Source organism: Eurosta solidaginis, chromosome 1 (assembly GCF_040869045.1).
Source record: "Eurosta solidaginis isolate ZX-2024a chromosome 1, ASM4086904v1, whole genome shotgun sequence".
Classification (NCBI taxonomy): Eukaryota; Metazoa; Arthropoda; class Insecta; order Diptera; family Tephritidae; genus Eurosta; species Eurosta solidaginis.
The window spans coordinates 24601680-24616084 of record NC_090319.1 but is presented as its reverse complement, the minus strand read 5'-3'; the positions used below and the strand labels follow the sequence as shown (position 1 = coordinate 24616084).

Sequence of the window (14405 nt, the reverse complement as noted above, 5' to 3'; positions counted from 1 at the left end):
AAAAAGAAATTCATTTAGCCATGTCCGTCCGTCCGTCTGTCTGTCAGTGAACACGATAACTTGAGTAAATTTTGAGGTATCTTGATGAAATTTGGTGTGTAGGTTCCTGGGCACTCTTCTCAGATCGCTATTTAAAATGAGCGAAATCGGACTATAACCACGCCCACTTTTTCGATATCGAAAATTTAAAAAAACGGAAAAAGTGCGATAATTCATTACCAAAGATGGATAAAGCGATGAAACTTGGTAGGTGAGTTGACCCTTTGACGCAGAATAGAAAACTAGTAAAATTGTGTACAATGGGCGTGGCACCGCCCACTTATAAAAGAAGGTAATTTAAAAGTTTTGCAAGCTGTAATTTGGCAGTCGTTGAAGATATCATGATGAAATTTGACAGGAACGTTACTCCTGTTACTATATGTGTGCTAAATAAAAATTAGCAAAATCGGATGACGAACACGCCCACTTTTCAAACAAAAAATTTTTAAGTCAAATTTTAACAAAAAATTGTATATCTTTACAGTATATAAGTAAATTATGTCAAAATTCAACTCCAGTAATGATATGGTGCAACAAAATACAAAAAAAAAGAATATTTCAAAATGGGCGTGGCTCCGCCTTTTTTCATTTAATTTGTCTAGAATACTTTTAATGGCATAAGTCGAACAAAAATTTACCAAGCCATGTTGAACTTGGTAGGGGCATTGCTTCTATGATGATAACTGTTTTCTGTGAAAATGGGCGAAATCGGTTGAAGCCACGCCCAGTTTTTATACACAGTCTACCGTCTGCCCTTCCGCTCGGCCATTAACACGATAGCTTGAACAAAAATCGATATATCTTTACTAAACTTAGTTCACGTTTTTATCTGAACTCACTCTATCTTGGTATTAAAAATGGGCGAAATCCGTCTATGACCACGCCCACTTTTTCGATATTGAAAATTTCGAAAAATGAAAAAAATGCCATAATTCTATACCAAATACGAAAAAAGAGGATAAAACATAGTGATTGGTTTGGTTTTTTGACGCAAAGTATACATAACTTTGAAAAAAACTTTGTAAAATGGGTGTGATACCTATAATATTAATTAGAGGAAATTGAAAAAGTTCTGCAGGGCGAAATCAAAAGCCCTTGTAATCATGGCAGGAATACTGTTCGTGGTATTGTATATATAAATAAATTAGCGGTACCCGGCAGATGATGTTCTGGGTCACCCTGGTCCACGTTTTGGTCGATATCTCGAAAACGCCTTCACATATACGACTAGGGACCACTCCCTTTTAAAACCCTCATTAATACCTTGAATTTGATACCCATATCGTACAAACACTTTCTAGAGTCACCCCTAGTCCACCTTCATGGCGATATCCTGAAATGACGTCCACGTATAGAACTATGGCCCACTCCCTTTTAAAATACTATTTAATACCTTCCATTTAATACCCATGTCATACAAACACATTCCAGGGTTACCCTAGGTTCATTTTCCTAAATGGTGATTTTCCCTTATTTTGTCTCCAAAGCTCTTAGCTGAGTATGTAAAGTTCGGTTATACCCGAACTTAGCCTTTCTTACTTGTTTTTATTATATTGATAATAAAAATACTACTAGTGCGGTAAATCTGGGCTTATATATTTTTAGGAATCTTTATTGATTCCTCAAAAGTTTATTAAAATATAACTAAATTTACAATGTCAATGTTTGTACATTAAAAGAATAAAAATAATATTGCGTTATAACTCCAAGCGAATACTCAACAGAGTTGTATTTTTTATATCTAGAAACTTCTTGCGCAGCGTTGTCATACAACACGCCCAAACCATATAGTAGGGTATTTAACCCTACATCACTCCCCTCCTAAAATGAGCGGCCGTAATTGTTGAAACTATGCCGTTTTACTATACTATTTTTCGAAGGTAGCGCCGGGTCGTTATTACATCTGGGTACCACTGAAATTTTGGCCCCAGTATCGATTAAAAATTTTAAAGATGAAATTTTGTCCAGTATAAGGAGACGGCTCGTGTGTTGGCTAGCCTCCGTGGTAGCCGCTTTGATCGGAGGACTGACTAGTTTTCCGTGCGTGCTGGCGTATAACTGCAAGGCGGTCGACATTTTGTGGCCTGGTTCCCAAAGGTGCGATGATACCACCAAATGTCGCTATTTGGTACTCGTACAGCGTCGTTTCGCGGTACCGTAGTTGCTGTTGCCTTTGGAACCCTAGTTCGCCCTGCTTGCTCCGTGCGCTGGAATTTATTACGATTTTCTTGTTCGAATTTGTTCATTTTCCTAAATGGTGATTTTCCCTTATTTTGTCTCCAAAGCTCTTAGCTGAGTATGTAATGTTCGTTTACACCCGAACTTAGCCTTTCTTACTTGTTTTTATTATATTGATAATAAAAATAATACTAGTGCGGTAAATCTGGGCTTATATATTTTTATTTATATAGTAGGGTATTTTATTTATATAGTAGGGTATTTTATTTATATAGTAGGGTATTTAACCCTACATATTTTTTTTGATTGTTACAAATAAACGTAGGGAAGGTTTTATTGCATTTTCAACTCAGTTTTGGTTCAAATTTTGTAAATACTAAGCGAATTGTATTAATTCATACCTGATCTAGGCTGTGCAAAATATTTTGTCAATAAGAGAATATGTAATAACTGGCGATCTACTAAAACATAAATACATATGTACATACATGGAGACACTTAAATTCGAATCATTTTTAAGGGCCAATTAATGGTGATTTATAACCATAAAACCATAACCAGATGAAACAGGTGATCGAACCTACCTTATAGAAATCAATGTAATCGATTAATGGTGCCATACCATAACGCTAACGCCATAACCATATCATAGCCAACCAATTGGTTTTTGGTTTCTCGCCATATCCATAACCTAAAAATATTTGAGTTGGTGAATTTAATATCTTTTTGTATATTTTATTTATTGTTTTGGATACGTTATGACTAAGAGACTTAATTTTTGTGGAATAAAAAAAAAATATGTGGAATATGTTTGTAATTTTTTGCGTTTTCTTCATTTTTATGAAATTTTCACGATTTTTAGGTTAAGGCACCATTAACCGATCACGTTAGGGTTAAGGAAGTTTAATTGGCCCTTTAAAAACATGCAAGTTTAGCACAATTTGCAGTAGCAGTGACAATATGACACAGGATACTTATAGCTTACACTATATATGCACGTATGTATATACAGCAAATATTACGTTTTTCGTGTAGTACACAAGTTCATTATTTAGTTTTTAATTACTTTTGTATCTAGCCTGTAAGATTATTTCTGATCATAGACTGAATAAATTAAACCTTAAATATATGTATGTACATTTGTAATGTAAATGTATATGACATGCAGACGATATATGTATGTATATGCCTGGATTTTCAGTGCAAGTTAGCAGGTTTGCACTCCAAGCAGTCGATATATTAAAGACTTTTATTTATAAAATTAAAAAAGTTTTAAACTTATTTTATTTTTTATGAATAAAGGGGCTTAGAAATAAAAGTTATTTTTGTATTGATAACTTCACAAATGTTTTAAGCATTACATAATAAAAAATAATTTGTACTTTTTACATACAAAACTGTTTAACATTTACTAAACAAAAATTTACACAATCTTACTTAAAAACGAAAAACTTAATAGTAAACATACAATTTTGTTTGTGTAGTACCTATAAATGCAAGGCATTCACCCTTATAGCGAGTTTTATTTTCACCCGAAAATATACACAGTTTTTGTTCACCCTATCGCAAAGGGTGGCGAAAAAAATTTTCGTGTTCGAAAAATATTTCACCTTATCGGCAACTCCTTGTTCGGGCGAAATGAACAGCGGGAACAAGAGGAAAACAAAATGTAATTAATTTTTTGTTTTGAAATTTGATACTCTTATAATTATATGTACTTTTATTATTATAAATAAATCAATAAATAATGCACAATCGGAAGCTAAGTGGAAAAAAGTGAAATTCCTGTATTGCTAAATTCTATTTTTTATGACAACGTATCAGTCGGCAATCCATTGTGGACAAAGCAACGGTTCCAAAATATTGAGCACCTCACTGAAACAAGACTGGCTAAGACTTCATGGTCCTTTCCAACGCCTTTTCCCTATGCGAAAAAGCGAAGACATGTACTCAACTTTACAATTGGTGGAACTCCAAATTTTTGCTCAATGGTAGCAGAGAGTTGGTAAGAATATCTAGCAAACATTAGAATGCCGGCTTGTTTAGCCTGTAATATTGGCGAAAGCTAATTGAAAAAAAAAAATTAACTTGTTATTCAAAAGTGCTGAAAATAGTAATTTTTAGCTTACAGTGAATCGTTTGGCTCCAAAGGGTTAGAACTGTCCCTTAACTGCTCCAGCTGTAGCAACTACGCAGCCATTTTTGGTTTATGCGCTTCGGCGCGTTTGCGTATAGCTTTCATCCGTTGTTTGCCATAAGAACGCATAAAGACCGCAAAGAATACAACCAAAATGCCGAATACGCCTAATGCTGATATATGATGTTTGTAGATCAAACAAGAAAGTAATATGGCAAACGCCTGAAATGTAGAGAATAAATTTAAAACAGTTGTTTATATGTAAATATGTTTATAGAAAACTTTCCAAAGTACAAATTTAGTGTTAACAAAAAGTTGTATAAATACTCGTACGGTATTTTTAAGTCGGAAAATAGGTCATATAAGCATTTTAATGTGATATTCACCCTTATCGCGAGTTTTATTTTCACTTGAAAATATTCACAGTTTTTGTTCACCCTATCACAGAGGGTGGCGAAACAATTTTTCGTGTTCGAAAAAGATTTCGGGGCGAAATGCACAGCGGGGAAACCCAAATTTATTTGTTCACTTATATTTTACAGGCGAACGAGAGGAAAACAAAATGAAAGTAATTTTTTGATTTAAAATTTGATACTCTTATAATTATATGTACTTTTATTATTAGAAATAAATCAATAAATAATGCACAATCGGAAGCTGAGTGGAAAAAGTGAAATTCCTGTATGGCTAAGTATGTAAATTCAATTTTTTATGACAACGTATCAGTCGGCCAAGTTATCCATTGTGGACAAAGCAACGGTTCCAAAGTGTTGAGCACCTCACTGAAACAAGATTGGCTACAACCCACTTCATGGTCCTTTCCAACGCCTTTTCCCTATGCGAAAAAACGAAGACATGTACTTTACTTTACAATTGGTGGAACTCCAAATTTTTGCTTCAATGGTGGCAAGGAGTTGGTAAAAATATCTAGAAAATGTTAGAATGTCGGCTTGTTTAGCCTGTAATATTGGCGAAAGCTAATTGAAAAAAAATCAACTTGTTATTCAAAAGTGCTGAAAATAGTAATTTTTAGCTTACAGTGAATAATTTAGCTCCAAAGGGTTGGGACTGTCCCTTAATTGCATCCGAATCGCTTTCACATTTATATTCTCCTCGCGCTCAATCAATACCAACCTAGGTGCAATACTAAACATTATTTTATACATTTTTTATTTCTATTTATGTTGCATTTTAAGGAAATATTTGCTTGGTTACAAAATTTACTATCATCTCTAAGCCGATACTAAGCAGTCACTGGTATGTACATAAACAAATCAATCATTATGTCTACACATATGTACATACAAGCAGCGGAGAGATACGCGAAAGCACATGCACATATCTGAGATACTCACAAAAGTATGCAATCATTGGTGGAAGTATTACTCACATATACACGCGCATATTGCTATAAACGTGCATCTTTAGTTTATAGCTGGTAACTAAGTAGTAAATTCTAGAAGAAGAAATGCCTAGAAGTATGCGAACGCGGAAACCGACGGGTATAATAGCAGCACAAGCTGAGGCATGAACAATCAGTTTGATTTAAGCACGCTATCAGTTGCGAAGTATACGTGTTATTGTGGAGTATTTTCAAAGTAGTCTAATAAAGACCATTTTGCATTATTGAATTGGAGTTATTTATTGGAGTAATTTATTCAACAGTTTAGCGACACGAACGTTAGTAGAAGGTTGCAAATAAGTGGAATTTCCGTAAATTCGTTACAAAATAAATGATATATCTTCGGCGCTAAAACATAGTAAAAAAAGCTGTTTGCGGATGACGCATTGCTCGAAGTAAGTGAAATGGATATCATGTTAGCTAGGAGCAAAATGCAGGAAGACTTGAACTCGCTATACAGGTGGCTTTGTAACAATAAGCTTAAACTTAATGTTAATAAAACTCATTTTATGGTCATATCCAGAGCAATGAACAAGGAATCTTGTAATATCGAGCTAAAAATAATGAACTCAAACATTAACGAAGTTAAAACTTTCAAGTTCTTAGGGGTTCAGATTGATAACAAATTAAAATTTAATGATCATATTGATTATATAGTTGCCAAAATAGGCAAGAAAATTGGTTTTTGGAAGAGGTCATGCAAATTTATCAGTAGAAAATACAAACTGAAAGTGTATAAATCCATCGTAGAGCCGCATTTCATATATTGTTCACAATATTCTTTATTGCCAATGAATCTCAGGTAGATAAGCTACAAGTTATGCAAAATAAAGCTATGAGATTTATAATTGATGTTGTTTTTATTTTTATTTTCGGCCTTTCAAAAGTTATATCAAGAAGAATTTCCGAGCTCTAGGCCACACATATATATTAATAATAAAAATGCAATTAAGTATACCATATATGTTGTATTTATTTATTTTGTCGATATTTCGATTTCAATTAGAAATCATCTTCAGGGACTTGTGAATGCAAACAAAAACAAAGAAAGAGCACACAAAAGAGTTATAACTAGATTAACTTTCTTATTCACAAAAAATATAAACGGTTTTAGACTATTTTAAAATAACATTTTCATAAAAATTTCCATTAAGAGCAGGTTCATAAACCTATTTTATTTTGTATGAATAAGGGAGTAAATATATTTCCAATTAAAAACAAACAAAAATTTCAGTAATAAACACTATTTTGCGCCTTCAGCTTGATTTCGATCTAAGTTGCATAAACTTGTAAAATTTTTGAAACTTTTTTCCTGAGTTTTCGCTATAGGATTGGCTATTTGCACGGGTAGAAAAACCAAGACTAAAAGACCTAAAATTTTCCGAACTAATGCTAGTTTTTTCGAAACAATATTTTTTTTTCTAAAATTGTCTAAAACAAAAAAGAAAAGATTAACAAGTATTATGCTCGCATTTTCTTGCGCACAGGTGTATCTGTAACGAATTATGTAAATTGAAAATTTGTTTAAACTTCTATTTTTGCTTTACTGATAAGACAAAATATTCGAAGCTACCATATAATTACATATTTATATTTCGGTGTAGAAAAGAAACTAACAAAAAAAATTGTTGGTTATGACTTTATCGCTAACGAGTCCAAACTAGAGCTTACGATTTCTCGAACATATTCGAAAAGAGATTTCTCGCGAGTCTCGCCTTCTCGCGAGATTCTCGAATTACTCGTAAGGCTCGCGAGATTCTCGAATCTCGAGTTACTCGTAAGGCTCGCGAGCTTCTCGACATTCAACCTAATCGAGTCATTGGCTGTTTTATATAGAGCTTACGATTTCTTCTGGAGTACAAGCCAAAAAGTCCACAAAACCACAAGTAAAAAACCTCGGAATGTATAGAATATTGCCAATTCAGCGACTGAATTGAAAGTCGAGAAGATCGCGAGTATTAAGAGTAATTCGAGATTCGAGAATCTCGCGAGCCTTACGAACAAAATTATATGTATGATAAATTTGTTTTGAGTTAAATGTCATTGAAGTAATATAATCAAACAGTCACAAGTAAAAAAAAAACCAAGTGTATAAATACTGTCCATACAGCGATTAAGTAAGAATGTCGAGAAGCTCGCGAGATTTACGAGTACTTCGAGACACGAGAATCTCCCGAGAAGTTGAGTTCTCTATTTCTCGAGTCTCGAAAATCTCGCTTGTGTTCGAGAAGAAATCGTAAGCTCTAGTCCAAACTATTCTTATTTGAACTCACCTGTCGCAATGTCATAATGATAGTAAATACAACAGCGCCAAACACAGATATTGTATAGAAAATGAATAATTGACCAACAGCCGAGCACATAGATATTGTAAGTGCGTCGAATATGAATTTCGGATGCTGTAAATAAATTAAAAAAAAATTATGAAAATATGTAGAGGTATGTCAACTAGGTATAAAAAATTAATTACTCACTTCACTTGCAAATGCTAACGAATCTATAAAACCGCCTTGTACCCATAATGAAGTTGCAGTAAATATAGTTGAAAATAGATTCACACCAGCCATCATTTGTAATGATGAAATTTCATAATTCTTAAAAAGATCATCTTGCCAATTCGCTGTAAAACTATCGCAAGTTAAGTACATTGTAAGCAAAAAGATACCAGTAAATGTTGTTACACTACTAGCTTTAGTGCTATTTGCTGATCCAGTCATAAAAAATATCATACCCAATGATATTAGTATAGCTGATACATATTCATACCAATCATATTTATTTTTCGATATAAGTTTACCCATCAACATAACGGGTATAATTTTACATGCTTTCGCTAATACTTGCGTCGGGAAGCTAACAAATTTGAGTGCCTCATATTGAAACCATGCACTCATTATATTCGAAAATGATGCAAATGAGTATTTATAGAGTGGTGTATAATGACGTCCGGGTGTACGTTTTATATGTAACGTTACTATGGCACACATAAACGCTGAAAGACGATTACAGAAGACAAGAAATTGAGAGTCTTTAAAATTACTTGGTTGTCCATCGTAATTAAAATATTGTTGCGTCATAATTTTTTCCTGCAATACACCCCATGTTAAATAAGAGATCATAAGTCCGCCAAAACACCAGCATAGTAGTACAGTCTCTTGAGATTTTGTGCGTTTTTCTGTGCCATTATATTGTTGCGGTTTAAGTTGTGGTTCTATGGGTTTACGTTGTAACTGTTCAGAATAGTCAAGTTCAGTGCCAGGAGTGCCAGTAATGCACATGCTAACCGCTGTATAAATGCATGTTTTTTCTACAGAAGATTGAATGTAGACAGAAAAAAGTTATCAAAATAAACATACATATGTATAAGTTGTTAAATCTATCTTACCACTTTTCTCCAGATATTTTGTGCGTTTAACATATTTGTAAATAAGATAGCCAGGTACAAAAACACAACTATAGCCAAAGCAATTGGCCAGCAGTTTTAACAACCATGCATAATCTTTGCTGGATTGAGATTCGACAAGTTGTGAAAGTGTAGCATGTGTATAATATCCACCTAAGGAGAGACGTAGTATGTCGGAGAAGAAATGCACCAGCAAAAGCGCCATGACAACAAAGCCGCTATAAAGATAGATCAAAAATGATTCAGGTTCGATTCGAGCTCAAGGCCAGAACAATAATTTTTTCTAATGATAATTATTGTTATTTTTTAATTTTTCTAAATTTGAAAAATTGTATTTTTTTTTGGAATAGTAACTAGAAAATTTTTCAGACAACCTGCCATAGCTGCGCAGATAGATCCATTTCGAAGGGTGCTAAGCCTTCATCATCAGTACACTTTTGGCATGCTGCGCTAACCATTTAGCTATACAGCGGTGGTTTGTTTGACTGGCAAATTTGCTACTTCTATTCCTTTTTACCAACTATATTTATTCAGTGTTGCGCCATCTGGTGCAAATCACTGATAATGCTGGATTTTTTGTTTATTGTCAATTACTTTGTTTGACATTCCCAAGTGCTCATGGTTTATTAACAAAACAAAAACAATTGATAGATCAAAAAGGAAAACAAAATTCAGAAGTACATACGTTACAATATATGCTTATGTACTTTCATGCAATTTTTACCAGTCTTACATGCTCAGACGGTAATACCTAGGTCAAAAATTTCACATATAAATTTTGGTCCCGACTTGAGACGGTTACGAGAGTGTCGCCCAGTGGTTGTTGTTGTTGTTGTTTTTGTATTAACGATAAAGACACTCCCGAAGGCTTTGGTGAGTGTTATCGTGTTATCGATGTAGTACCATTGAGGTCTAGCCCGACCATCTCGGGAACAATTTATATGACCACTTTAAACCACTGCTACAACAACAACAACCACATTAAACCTTCAGCCCATACCCCCCTCCCTCCCATCTAGTTCCGTGAGGAGCTTGGAGTCGACAGAGCCTCGTCTGTTAATGAAACAAGATTCGCCACGCGTAGGTGAGGTTGTCAATTGGGTTGGAGAATCTATATATTGCACTGACAACCCCTTGAGAGGGTTGCGCTACACAACCCAGTGGTCAAAACTAATAGCATTTTCTTTTTTAAAAAAAAATTTGCCTATAGAAATGGTATAACCTTAGAACCTTTTTTAATTCTAATAACAAAATTGATAATACCATAGCTGGACATAGCGGCTCAGGATTAAAGTTCAGAATCAAATATATATAGTCTTAATAGTGCAATCTAAGTTTTATAAATTTGACCCTTTAACCGTCTTCAATCGGGCACAAAATTAATATGTGATATTTGACCTAGACATTGCCGTCTAAAACAATATTGGGACGAATATTAGCAACACTAAGGGATATTATCATCTCTAAGCCGATACTAAGCAGTCACTTGTATGTACATAAACAAATCAATGATTATGTCTACACATATGTGTAAGCAGCGGAAAGTATACAATTATTGGTGGATTACTCACATATACACCCGCATATGGCTATGCGAGAGGCTAAAAACTTGCATCTGTAGTTTATAGCTAGTAAGTTTATAACTGGTAACTAAGTAGTAAATTCTAGAAGAAGAAACGCCTAGAAGTATGCGAACGAGACAGCAAAGAATATAAAAGGGGCGAAAGCTGACTAAGCAGCAATCAGTTTGATTTAAGCACGCTATCCGTTGCAAAGTATAAGTGTTATTGTGAAGTATTTTAAAAGTAGTCTAATAAGGACCATTTTGCATTATTGAATATTGGAGTTATTTATTCAACAATTTAGCGATACGAACGTTAGTAGGTGTAAAATAAGCGGAGTTTCACTAAATTCGTTGCAGTACTTTTTAATTTGATTTATAGTGACCACCCTAATATGCATCCTAAACAACAATCACATACTATGTAATTTTGCACACAGATTTTTATAAAAAGAAGGAAATTATAGACGACAGCATGACCATCTTAATACACCGTCTAAAAATATCGGGGGAGGTGTCAAAATACGCGTTTTGGTCCCAGCATCCGAAAATGGAAATTAAAAATTTGGCGTCGATGAAGATATACTTGCAAAGGAAACTGAAACTTTTCATGTGGTTGTTTTAATGTTGTACACAGGAGGAAACAAAATTGTGTACAAAGGGATTTTGCACGAATTTAATGTTGATACCACCTCATTGGTGGACCAGCCAGGGCAATTTTTTAAAAGCGCCGCCAACGCAGAAACCTGTGCTGTGAAAAAATAATATGGATCACGGTTTTGGAGGGACCCGGGGTTATCTTTCGGGCTTTCGTTAATATCATTTGAACCATTCAAAATGTTTGTTTTACGTTTCGGATTCGCAATCCTGGGACCAAACGCGTTTTTTTAAAACCCTCCCAACATTTTTGGGCTTGTATTAAGAGTGTCATGCTATCGTACAGAAGTACCGAAGCAAATAATATTTGACCCAAGCCAAACTTTGTGCAGATTTGCTAAACTATGTGATTGTGTGCGGGTATAATAAAGGACTCACCAAATAACTACATCTGGTACGATTTTCGCCATGACTGCTTATGCTCTGTGCTTATTTTACTTTTTTGATTGTACAATTAGGGGCTGTTTCCGTTGTCGAGTTAGTTTTAGCTGCGCTTCACTGCAAAATCTCAAAAGTATCTAATTCGCGATCTGTTTGTACTCGCATTCACTACTAAACTTATTGCATTTAACACAATTTTTGCTTAACATATTTGCTGACTTGGCGAATTCCGTTTGGTTTACACTTTTTAACTTATTTTTTTAGTACTTTCTAGTTTGCCAGCTATTTCTTTTATAGATTGATCATTGAGTGCCGGCTTTCTTAATTCGGTGGTTAAAAGTTCAATAGCCTTATCGCAACACAACTGGTTTTAACTATTTGATAAACGTAAAACAACAAAGAAATATGTCAATATGCTATCTAAATATTTAGCTCGGGGGGAGAGCGTTGCGCTCAAGTTCTGCTATAAATATTTATGAGTTTTGATTCTTATAAACAAACTATGTTCAGAAAAACTCAATCTTGTGTTGTTCTATGTCTGCAAATTTATGCCACTCGTGTCTACCTGCTGATGCTGTTGTTACTTATGGAAATTAACTTAAACATCGGCTTGTTGTTTGTGGGCTTTTAGTTATTTTGTGGGGCCATGAATGGGCTAGAGCTAAAAAAACGTAGGGGCTGTTGAAAAAAAATTTTTACACTTTATTGAAACAGCTGTGCAAACATTTCATTTCGGAGTTGTATTCAGCGTTGTTTAACTTAAACTAGCGTTCCAATGAAGCGCGATCCAGATACGCAAAAGGACCCATTACTGATACTTAGCATAGACTTGACTTGGCTTGAGAACTGTCACAGTTCTGTTAAATTAACATTGCATGTTACTTATTACTCAAAACTTAGCAACACTTAACTTCACTTAGAAATATGTTGAATTTTGATTTTCTAAGTGACGTTTACATTTTGAGATCCCATTTGTTTTTTTCCATTTCATTTTGACATTTTGTCATACAAATTTACATTTATTTATAAATAAATTTCAACGCTGATTAAGATGCCAGATTGTATGCGCCAAGTGGAGTTTAATCGTAGATAAGTTGCCAAGTTTACGCCAAGTCAAGTCATGTCTATGCTAAGTATCAATAATGGGAGCTAAAGAGGTTGCTAGGGATATGAATGAATGAAAAATCCAAATAGCCAGGGACGGAAAATAAATATTTTTTTTTCTTCGGAGTCGAAAAGTCCTGGTCAAAAAATTGTCCTAGGTGAAAATGTTTGAGTTTCCAGGTATCCTTATAGCAATATCATGCCGCATAATGCATCCTTTTTATTTTTCGAACTTTTTCCATAAAATTCCACATATAAAAGTAAAATCTGTAATTAAATTTTTTGAGTCCGATAGAACTAGTTAAATCCGGAATTTTATTTTTTAAGGCCAAAATAAAAGTCCGGCTTGATAACAAAGAAACGGCTGATCCGAATTAAAAAAATTTTTTTCGGATTTAAATTTTTTTATTTCGGATCAGCCGTTTCTTTGTAATCAAGCGGGACTTTATTTTGGCCTTAAAAGTCGGGATTTAACTTTTATTTCCGGACTTTTATTTTTAAAAGTCCTAGTTGAACTAGTTCTAAAGGACTCAAAAAATAAAAATCCGAAAATGATTTTTATCTTAATCCAAATGTATTTAAAGTCCACAATTAATAGTTTTGCAAGGAATTATATTAAAAAAGGAATAACAGTTTCAGCCCCTGCTAATAGCGATTGCTATTGCTATCCAAATTTATCAGTGATTGGCGATTTTCCTTCAACATGATATTCTAAGACTAATAGTGATAACGGAGATGTAATCATCGATAGTGAAATATCGCTCATCGCTACTAGCTATCCAAATATATCAGTGATTGGCATTTTAGCAGTATTTCGCCAATAGCGATATTTCTTCACCCGGTTGTGTTTACTTTTAGCTAGTTTGCCCTTTCAGGCGCTGTTATTTTGAAATGATATTTTTATAAACGACGTTTTGATCTGGTTGGCTACGAAAATTTGGTTGTATTGATTTATTAAAAATCCGTTTCAATACCAAGTGAAAGATGGGTGCAAATTATAGCAAAAAAAACCGGGAAATGTGGCAATTTTATGAGCCCATAAATGAAACGCATCTAGAGCCCGGTGATAATTGTGAAAGTCCCGTTCATATAAATATTTCATGAAGTGTATAAAAGAGATTAAATGACTGAATTTTTTTGTTTTTAATTACAAATGACGCCAAATGGACCTGGGTCTTTAGACTTGGTTTAAGATTGGTTGCCTGTGTAATTCCTAAGTTAATACTTCTTGGCAGTAGCCGTTAACAGTTTTAAATATTTTTTTTTTTGATTGAAAAATAAAAGAATTATAGAAATATATCACTCGTCTTATTGTAAACAGATTAACTCAAACTTTAGGTTTTTTGGGAGAATGCAATTCAAGTTTTGTCATATTATATGGTTGAATCCTCCGGCTAATTTCTAGGGCCCTGAGGTCAGGTTAGGTAAGGTTGAACTGGCCGGTCCATGACGAGCTCACATAGACTGATTGAGTCCGTAGTGTTACCAGAACTTTGTTTTAACGACCAAACTGGAAAACACTGTCAAAAACCACGACCTATGT

General features: G+C 34.1%; 1 protein-coding gene across 3 annotated transcripts; it reads right to left on the bottom strand.

The window, feature by feature from the left end:
* Positions 1 to 2513: 2513 nt before the first annotated feature.
* On the bottom strand, positions 2514 to 12448 carry sll (slalom). Of its 3 annotated transcripts, XM_067783143.1 has the most exons (7): positions 12324 to 12448; positions 11756 to 12132; positions 9142 to 9377; positions 8231 to 9063; positions 8030 to 8155; positions 4347 to 4576; positions 2514 to 4282 (listed from the first exon to the last, which is right to left on the bottom strand). In XM_067783143.1, exons 2-6 carry the CDS (start codon positions 11785 to 11787, stop codon positions 4406 to 4408), a joined length of 1398 nt encoding a protein of 465 aa, XP_067639244.1. In that variant the 5' UTR covers positions 11788 to 12132; positions 12324 to 12448; the 3' UTR covers positions 2514 to 4282; positions 4347 to 4405. The 3 variants fall into 3 exon arrangements, with proteins under 3 accessions (XP_067639244.1, XP_067639235.1, XP_067639253.1); XM_067783134.1 differs by having other exon boundaries at positions 11756 to 12443; XM_067783152.1 differs by lacking the exon at positions 4347 to 4576 and having other exon boundaries at positions 2514 to 2908; positions 11756 to 12443.
* Between the last annotated feature and the right edge of the window lie 1957 nt (positions 12449 to 14405).

Bases quoted from the DNA above. Each gene is read 5' to 3' on its own strand.
- sll (XM_067783143.1), bottom strand. From the start codon at position 11,787: ATGGCGAAAATCGTACCAGATGTAGTTATTTG. The intron at 9,064-9,141 runs GTAAGATAGATT...AATCTTCTGTAG, and splicing joins AAAATATCTGGAGAAAAGTG to AAAAAACATGCATTTATACA. The intron at 4,577-8,029 runs GTGAGTTCAAAT...TCTACATTTCAG, and splicing joins TCATTATGACATTGCGACAG to GCGTTTGCCATATTACTTTC.